The following is a 10,000-nucleotide window of genomic DNA, read 5'->3' on the forward strand; positions in this document are numbered from 1 at the left end:
ACCAATGCGGTATTGAGCACTCATTTTCATTGTTCGATATTAACACACACACATATGCATGGCTAAATTGTTCAAAGGTTTGTTTCCCAACCATATAATTTTGGGTTTGGTTCCACTGAATGGCCCTCAATATGGGTCTTCTACAAGAGTCCCAGCCCAACCAAAGCCTCAGGAGTGAATTAGATTAATGGAAACTGAAAGAAACCTATCTGATGTGTGTGTGTGTTAGTGTCTATTACAACAAGTTGCTGTATCTTTGTCTAGATATCATACAAGCACAGAATGGTGTCAAGTGTTTCTAATCAGCTATGAAAACATGTCATACAATGGGGAAGTACTACCTTGCTTGGAAGCAGGTGAAGTTGGTAATAAGAAGGCTACTGCTGCAGCAATATATCTTATCATGTCCAAATACACTTGAATGTGTTAAACATAATGTTACATGACTACATTTTATTCAGTACAGCTTCATGTGACATTACTATTTAATTCCAGCTTGATCAAGTGGTATGTACACAGCAAACTTTCTGTTTGCTTTCTCCATATAATTCTATATTTACTGGGCTGTGAGTGACTGAATTAGTCTTTGTAGCTGACAAAGCAGAATGATACAGAAACACGTGTCCTACAATCTAATGATATCAGCCACAACCCAAAATAAAATGTATATTTGCACAAGTCTTGGTGGAGAATTTCCTGTTGGGACTATTCCTGCAGTCGTAGGTCTTGTCATGTCTAAATGCACGAAAACGTATTAAAGATGACTTTATACAAATATAAATGTGCGTGTGTGTGCATGTGCATATATATACACACACACATATATATATATATACACACATACATATGTACACACACATGTATTACATATAGACAACAATACAATACAGACAAGCAAGAGATGAGTTGAAGAAAACACTGGAACAATTGAATATACAAAAATCGATTTTATAAATACAAATATTTGTTCATCAACCCTGATTAAAATTTGTCAAAATTTATATTTCTTTTACAGAGAATGATGTCATAAATTCAAAGTTTATTTGGTTGATTCTTGAGAGGGAACAAGCTTACAGTAACTTCAAATCAAAAATACAGTGTGATTATTGTTGGAATTAAAAATTAGGAATGTATTTGGAGGAGGACGAGGGGATAGGGGGAGGTATCATCATCGTCATTTCAATATCCACTTTTCCATGCTTGCATGGGCTGGACAGAATTTGTTGAGGCAGATTTCCTATGGCTGGAAACCTTTCTTGTTGCCAACCTTACCTTTTTCAAGGCAACATAGTATTTCCCGTACACAGAACATAAAATGGACAGCTTTGTCAGGCAGCAAGCCAACAAATACGCTGGCAGACAAGAACTGCTTTTTGCACAGGTAAAAAGACAAAAACCGGCTTGGTACCATTCTTCAGGGCACAGTTGAAGGAGGGTAAAAGACAGGCAGAGAAAATCCTGGTTTTACAACATCAAAGACTGGACAGGTCACAACACAAAGAACCTGCTACACATGACAGAGAACAGAGACCAGTGACAATAGATGACTATGAAGGTGTCTACAGTGGCACCCCAACAACTGGCTGCATCACTTAAGGGATCTTGATGATGAGTATTTCCCCATGATCAGGCATGCATTCACAGGAGGCTGGAAAAGAAGGACACTACTAACATGACAGTGAAACTCGTTTACAACTACCACACAATGTCAAGACAAAGAGAAGGTAACAAATGCATGTTACACACACACACACACACTTTTATTCTTTTAATTGTTTCAGTGATTAGACTGCAGCTGGAGAATTTTTAGTCAAATGAATAGACCCCAGCACTTCTTTTTTTTCTTTAAGCCTGGTACTTATTCTATCAGTCTCAATTACCGAACTGTTAAGTTACAGGGTCATAAACACCAGTTCTCAAAAAGTGGTGAGGGACAAACAGAGACACAAACACATACACATATGATGGGCTTCTTTCAGTTTCCTTCAGTTTCTCCAATGATGCTGAACCCAGAACTATTTGACTAGGAAGCATGCTTCATACCACAGAGTCATGTCTGTGCCTATGATGAGTTTATTTCAGTTTCTGCCCACCAAATTCACTCACAAGGCCTGGGTCAGTCCAGGGCTAAAGAAGACACTTGCAGAGAGGACAAAAAAAAAAAGACACTTCTCTCATGAGTTGTAACTGACACAGTGTCAACAATGGAAATCCAATCAATCCAGCTTTCTTGGTTTGGTCAGAAGGTCAGCTGCCAACACTATGTCCAGCACATCAATCAACATCCAGTCCTACTTTATCAACCCAATGTTATCACAACATTACAAGGTGGAATCAAAATGTTCCTGGACTAGTTATGTTTAATAAAAAATAACTTATTTACCTAAGTTTTAACATCATCACCTTCGAAATAGTCACCTTGCATAGCAATACACCAATCCCAGCATTCCTGCCACTTCTGGAATCTGTCCTGGAAGTCGTTTTCTGTAAGCGAGTCAAGGACCTTCTGCAATTTGCTCTGGATCTGGACAACAGTGTTAAAATGGCGACTTTTGAGCTGCATTTTCAACTTGGTGAAGAGATGGCAGCCCACAAGTGCTAAATCTGGCAAATAGGGCAGGTGCCGAAATGATACCATGTTGCTTTTGGCAAGAAACTCATGAGTGAGGAGAGCTCAGTAACATTGTCATCGTGAAGAATCCAATTCTTTGTATTCCACACAGATCCAGTCACTTTCACTGAATGTCCTTCTACAAATGCTTCAAAATGTTGCAGTAGAACTCTTGATTGATAGTCTGGCCCTGGAGGATGAGTTCTCAATGCACAATACCACAGATATTGAAAACAATTATGAGCATGCCCTTGACTGAACAGCAGCTCTGTCATGCACCTGTGTCACTCAAAACATTGCCTCATCACTGTAAGCTTACCAAAGAATGCTCAATGTCTTTGTAGCAGACTTCTTGAGTTTAACACAAAATTTAATGTTGGCTCTTTGTTCCTATCTATGACAAAATCGCAGACTACAGCATATACGTGATCACAAAAACACAACTTTCACAGCCTCTGAAGTAAACACAGTGATGTCACTCAGCACACTGCTTCATGAACGTCACTGCTAACTTTCACTGCGCACACAACTGTGTGCTGCCATCTGTTTGTATGCTACAGAACTAATCCAGGAACTTTTTAATTCTAACTCATATATTACACTAGGCCAATGGTTCTCAAACATGGGTCCTTTTGTTTTGGGGGTCCACACAAGTAAAATTTTAAATTGGGACCAACAGTAGTGTATATAGGGCCCATGAAACAATTTTGTATTTATTGCAAGAAACAACTAAGTTTCTTTCTCTGATGTTTTACATAGTTCATAGCAAGTGAATGTGTGAAAACCAAAATAGGAATTTTGAAACTATTTTTTAAACATTGAATAGCTATGGGGGGGGGGGGGTCACCAGATTAAAACAGTAACCAAAACGGTCTGTAGATAAAAAAAATGGACGAGGACCATGTTTTACAAAGTTCAACCTACATAAGTTAATGAGTGTAAAACAAAATAGGTGTTTTGAAAGAAGTGTCTGTAAGACTAGTTTTTAAACCAGAATAAAATAGCAATCAAAGGGGTCCATATGGGAAAATGGTTGAGAACCACTGAACTAGATAATCCAGTATATATCTATCTATCATGGGAAAACTGGGGCTTGCAGAACTTTCTGAATACATGCCTAATTTTTTATCTTTTTTTTTTATTTGTTGTAGTCATTAAACAGTTATCATGCTGGAGCACCACCTCAAGAAATTTTAGTCAAATGAATCAACCCCCAGCACTTATTTTTAAGCCTTGTACTTATTCTCTTGGTGACTTTTGCCAAACCATTAAATTACAGGGATGTAAACATACCAACACCGGTTGTTAAACACATACAAAGACACACATGACGGGCTTTTTCCAGTTTCCCTCTAGCAAATCCAGTCACAAGACTTTGGTCAGCCCATGCTGTTGTCACACAGTGGAACTGAACCCAAAACCATGTGGTCACAAAGTGAGCTTCTTCACCACACAGACATGCTTGTGTTGAAGAAGCTGTGGAATATGCAGCCACTCATATGCTAATACAAAGATCAAGTAGATTCAGCTGATTAAAGAACTGAATCCTTATAATCAATATCAATGTAGACCCATTTCGTTAGTTCAGTCCACAACTCTTCACACCACACTCCAGACAATCCTGTATGACATCCTTCTACATCAATCCCAGCAGAAGTTCCCCTTCGGTCATGAATGACCATGGGATTGCACCTACAAAGTTACCCTCTGAGGCACAAGTTTGGACAAGGTTGTTTATGGAGGAACAGCAGTCGCCCGTGCATACCAGCCTCCCCTCTCCATGCCACTGATGTTACCCAAGGGAAAGGCAAAGGCTGATACAGCTTGGCGCCAGTGACGTCGCAACTCATTTCTACAGCTGAGTGAACTGGAGCAACATGAAGTAAAATGTCTTACTCAATGATGTAACACACAGCCCAATCTGGGAATCAAACTCACTACCATATGATCGTGGGCTTCATGTGCTAATCACCGAGCCATATGCTTTCACCATCAATCCCAGTAGGGATGGTTAAATGAGGTTGACTGAGACTGTACAGAACCAAAATCAGGAAAACCTGCAATTATCTAAGACTCCCTGCAGGCATGGCTGAACATGTATTCCTACAACTGGAAAATTCTTCTCCATGGTACAGGCCAAGAACAAGATGTTTTGTTAAAGAAACCCAGGTGTATAAGAGTGTGTGTGTGTGTGTGTGTGTTTTGTATGCTTGTGAATATGTGCATGTATGTGTAGGTGGCTGAGTGCATGTGTGTGTGTGAGTTATGTGCATATATATGTGTGTATATGTGCACTTATGCATGTGTGCATATATGGGTGGGTGAATGCATTTGTGTATGTATGAGTGAGTGAGTGCATTTGTGTGTGTGTATGTATGGGTGAGTGAGTGCACCTGTGTGTGTATGAGTGAGTGCATTTGTGTGAGTGTGCATACACAAACAAGTATGTATACACAAAAATACTCAAGTACGTATTTACACAAGCATACACATGTATGCCTACAGAAACACACACACAAATATGCTATACATGAGTGCACATGTGTGTGTGTGTGTATGTAAATATATATATATATATATATATATATATATATATAAACACACACACACATGCACAAGTATGTATATACACAAACACACAGAAGTGTGTATACACACAAGCATACATGTTTGTATGTATGTGTGTGTATGTATATATATATATATATATATATATACACGCACACACAGGTATGTATATACACAAACACTCACAACTATGTATACATACAAACATATACAAATATGCATATACACAAATGCATAGACATATACACACACAAACACATGCAAATATGCTATACATAAATGGACACATATATGTACGTATGTATGTATACACACACACACACACACACAAGTACACATATCCACAAACAGACACATGCATGTATATACATAATCACACACATGTACACAATCTCAAAAATTGATGAGGGGTGGGGTGAGATGATGGAGGGTTAGACTATGACAAAAATATATCAAATAAAATTATGAAATGAAATCGCTTGCTTTTTCAAATCAATCAATATGTAAGAATTGATTTTTTTAAAAAACTTCTTCCAGAAATTCTTGCCTCATGTCTTTGGGTAGAAGACAGAATTAAAAATTAACGCATCATTATTGGCCTGTCCCTAATTGTCTCTACTTAAGACAATAAATAACAAAATAAAATATATGCAAATGAAATTTATTATGAGATGAAATCAATACATGTTCAATTAAATAGATAAATATATATATATATATATATATATATATATATATATGTGTGTGTGTGTGTGTGTGTGTGTGTGTGTGTGTGTGTGTGTGTGTGTGTGTGTTTGTGTGTGTGTGTGTATATGTATGTATGCATGTATGTGTGCATGTGTGTGTGTGCATTTCGCACAAATATGCAAACACTTTATATGCCTACATGTAGACAGCATGAATTTGCTTTTTCCAAAAAGACTTTGCACAGGAATATAAGTTTTTGTGTTTGTTTGCATGAGAAAGGGAGGGGAGGAGGTGAACGGGAAAGAGAAGGAGGAAGAGGAGTGAGTGAGAAGATGAGGAGAAGGAAGAGGAGGAGGTGAAGAGAAGGACGAGGAGGGAAAGAGGTAGGGAAGAGGGAGATGGGGAGAAGAGGAAGAGAAAGGTTATGACACTTTTTGTGGGTCTTGTCAGATGAGTGATACTGGAGCTCATGGGAGTCAATCTGAATGTTATGTGAAAGTCAACAGGAACATTGTGGGCATAGAGTGAACCACTGAAATGATCCAAATGGTTTACTAGCAACAGAGTGAAATCTGCTAAAGAAGAGCCAAGCCAAAAGACCAAGGTGTAGAAATAAACAGGGCGGGTAAATTTGATGCATCACTTAGGTGTATGCATGTGCTTAAGTCCAGAGTAGCATTAAGGAAGTTAACCTATGTATAATCATTTTCTATTGAGATAGGGAGACCAAGATGTTTAAAGAATTTGAAAAGATGTTTTTAGGAACTTTCTAAGTCAACCTTAGTAGATATTATATATAGTGAATAGTGCATCATCTCTATATCCACCCCCTAACTCAGTAAATTCCCTATGTATACAATTAAGAATACAAATACCCACTAAATTGGTTACTTGAGCTGAGTCACTGGTCCCCATAGTAATGTTGAAATAATTAGGTGTATCAGGTTCTAGCCCAGTACTTTCCATTGGATTCAATCATGGTTTTCCTAGCAGTTAGTATTATATCAACTTCACATTTTCTGATTTCTTCATAGCTGCACTAGATAAATATTTCCCACCTTCAAGTAAATATGGGAAATTATTTAATTGCTATAGAATACAATCTCCATATTCAATCAAAAGAAATTTAGCTGAGATTATAGCAGCACATAATGAATGGAAAATTAGGGAATATCTCAACTCAAAAATCTGTAAACAAGAGTAAAATCGATAGTGGGAATTGTGAAATTAGCTCTAATGATAATTTCCCTGAATTAGCTTCTTTAAGTAAAAGTAATTCTGACTCTGATAATACAGTTAAAGCCTAGTTTTAAAATCATTAATAATAATAATAATCCTGCCTTAACACCTAATTTTGAGAGGAGGACTAGTAGGAATTCTTTTAACCATGAGTGCCAAATACAAGTGAATTCCTTTAGAAAATCAGTGTTTAAAGAAAAATATAATGTATCAATGTAAGATAATAACAAAGGATCATAAGTATTATTACACAGGTTCATCTGCTACAATTTGGAAATCTAGATTTCATAATCATTCTCATTCATTTAAGTATAGAAGAAACAGTAATTCTACAAATCTTAGTAAGTGCATTTGGGATTTAAATGAGAGGAACATTACATATGATTTAAAGTGGTCCATTATTAGTTATGCACCATTGTAGAATATCGGCAATTTTAAATGTGATCTTTGCCTTGAAGAAATGTATTACACTGAACGGCAAAAGAAAACACGATTTTTTTCAAATGTCACTTTTATATGGTAAATTCTGAAAATTTATTTTGGGGATGTAAGTGTAAATATTCCAAGACATGCTGGTTTATGGCTGAGACCCAAATTGCAGGTAACTTTTTGACTTTCCCTGTAACAAGATAACAAAACATAGCTGCACTGAATGCCGTGGGTTGCAGTCGCAAACAACTGTCATGAAAACTGAAATGCACGTGCAACTCGTGGCGGTTATGGGTATAAAAATCAATTTGAACCACATTTCTAGCATTTGTAATTTGGACACATCAGGTATGACCCGATTGTCAGCAGTGCAGAGAAAACAAATAGGACAGCATGCCCTGGTCATTGTGAAAGCTTACAATGTCCATTTATCACCTGCAACAGTGATACAACACCACCAACAGTACTGCAGATTGTGCCTGCAGAGGGTGTCCCTGAGTGACCATGCCCAGGCAGGACTGCTTCATTCATCTGCAACTCCTCCATGATTGCTTCAGACTAGCCAGTGTGACAGCTTGCGAGACCATTGGTACTGGACAGCGATCCATCAGTGACTACATGGTATGACATCAACTGGCTGCCAACAACCTGCATTGTCGTCCATCCTGCTCGAGGGCCTGTCCTTATTGCTCACCACCGTCAGGCACAACTACAGTGGGCTACACTGCACCGACATTGATGGCATCAACAATGGCAGTTGACAGTCTTTTCTGACGAGAGCTGGTACTACGTTTCCACCTCAGATGGCAGAGTGAGGGTGTGGTGAAGGAGGGTGAATGCTACAGAGACACGTGTCATGGAGAGAGATGTGTGGAGTGGCCAAAGCATCATGGTTTGGGATGCTACAGGCCTGAATCAGAGAACTGGGCCCCATGTGTTCCAAAATGTTGGTGCAGGCAGAGGGAATGGCATCACAGCACAGCGCTATGTTGACCAGATCCTAAGACCTCACATTGTCCCCTTCTTTGCGCATCACCATAGCCACATGTTCCAACAGGACAATGCTCCCTCCAACACGGCCAGAGTCACCATGGACTTCCTGTATCAGCACAACATCAGAACCATGCCATGGTTGGCTCTCAGCTTGGATTTGAACCCAATTGAACACCTGTGGGAGGAAATCTAGAGATGGCTGAACCAGGTGGTCCCAAGGTCAAGAACTCATGTGGAACTGGAGGCAGCTTTCCTCAGGGTATGGGCACAGGTGCTTATGGCTTTTGCAAACTGCCTCATGTACTCCAAGTACTGATGGTATATGGCTGTTTTGAATACCCAGGGAGGGCATACATGGTATTGGACATGTCACGCCCTACAATCTTGATGTGCTGGATCCACCCACTACCAGAACACATGACAAGAACCCATAGACTGTGGTGAAAATGCATCCAAGAAATTGACTCTCAGATTTATCAAAATTTATTTCTGACATATTGAAATTAAAACATATTTCAGTCATACACGTCTTGTGTTTCTTTTGAGTTCAGTGTATATAATTATTTCTAAATAAATATTACTAAATTTTAATGCTATTTCATAAACTTCAGAAGGTATTTAAATATTTCAGTTCTTAATTATAATTGCTTTTCATATATTATATAATAATAAGCATAATTTTTCTAAAACAGTTTACTATATTAAACAAATATTTAACTAATTGTCAAGATGTAGAATCTTTTTGTTTCTAATTGTCGTAATGTAGAATTCATATATTTGGTTTTTATTCTTTTGTTATCTACTGATGTTACATAGAGCTGAACACAAAAAGGTTTTCTTAGATTACATTCTTCTTAATGTTCTTTTTGTACATGTTCATGTTCAATTTGAATTTAACTACTTTTGTATCACCTTGAAAATGTTGTGTCAACGTGTATTTTCAGATACATTAATATGAATGATATTTTCTGTATCTAAATATGTTGATGCAACAGAAACAATTGTTGGTTTTGTAAGGTGAATTCTATAATTAAAGATGTGATTTTCTTTATCCATATTTTTGTTGTTTTATATATATATATATATATATATATATATTTGTTTTTATGTCTTGCAGACTGCCTTGTCGATGAATAACAGGGACCTTCTCTTTGTAGTTGACTATTTCAACGGTGATGTTGGACAACATCCATGAGCTTACATGTGGCAACAGATTTGATTCCTGCAATGAGGAAGGAACCAGGTTACTGGAGTTCTGTGATGAAAATGATCTTATGATCTGTAATACTAACTTCAGGAAATCTGCCAGTCACCTGTTCTCCTACCAGTCTAGTGGGACAGAGAAATACATACATATATATATATATATATATATATATAATTACACACAAAAATGGAAACAGAAATTAAAATTTTTTTAACAAAGTAATGAAAGTAAACCTACTTCATCTAATTTTTTAATTTCTTCATTTT

The 10,000-nt window shown here is 37.5% G+C and overlaps 1 protein-coding gene across 1 annotated transcript in view; it reads right to left on the minus strand.

Moving 5' to 3' along the window:
* Positions 1-10,000, minus strand: part of LOC106877382 (uncharacterized) — a 900,394-nt gene that overhangs the window by 382,665 nt on the left and 507,729 nt on the right. The window contains exon 10 of the mRNA XM_089341355.1: positions 9,972-10,000. This exon is cut by the window's right edge and continues 76 nt beyond it. Within this exon, the coding sequence (XP_089197481.1) occupies positions 9,972-10,000 (29 nt within the window). The remainder of the gene's footprint in view (positions 1-9,971) is intronic.

The sequence above is a fragment of the Octopus bimaculoides genome, chromosome 24 (genome assembly GCF_046866305.1).
Source record: "Octopus bimaculoides isolate indiv1 chromosome 24, ASM4686630v1, whole genome shotgun sequence".
Classification (NCBI taxonomy): Eukaryota; Metazoa; Mollusca; class Cephalopoda; order Octopoda; family Octopodidae; genus Octopus; species Octopus bimaculoides.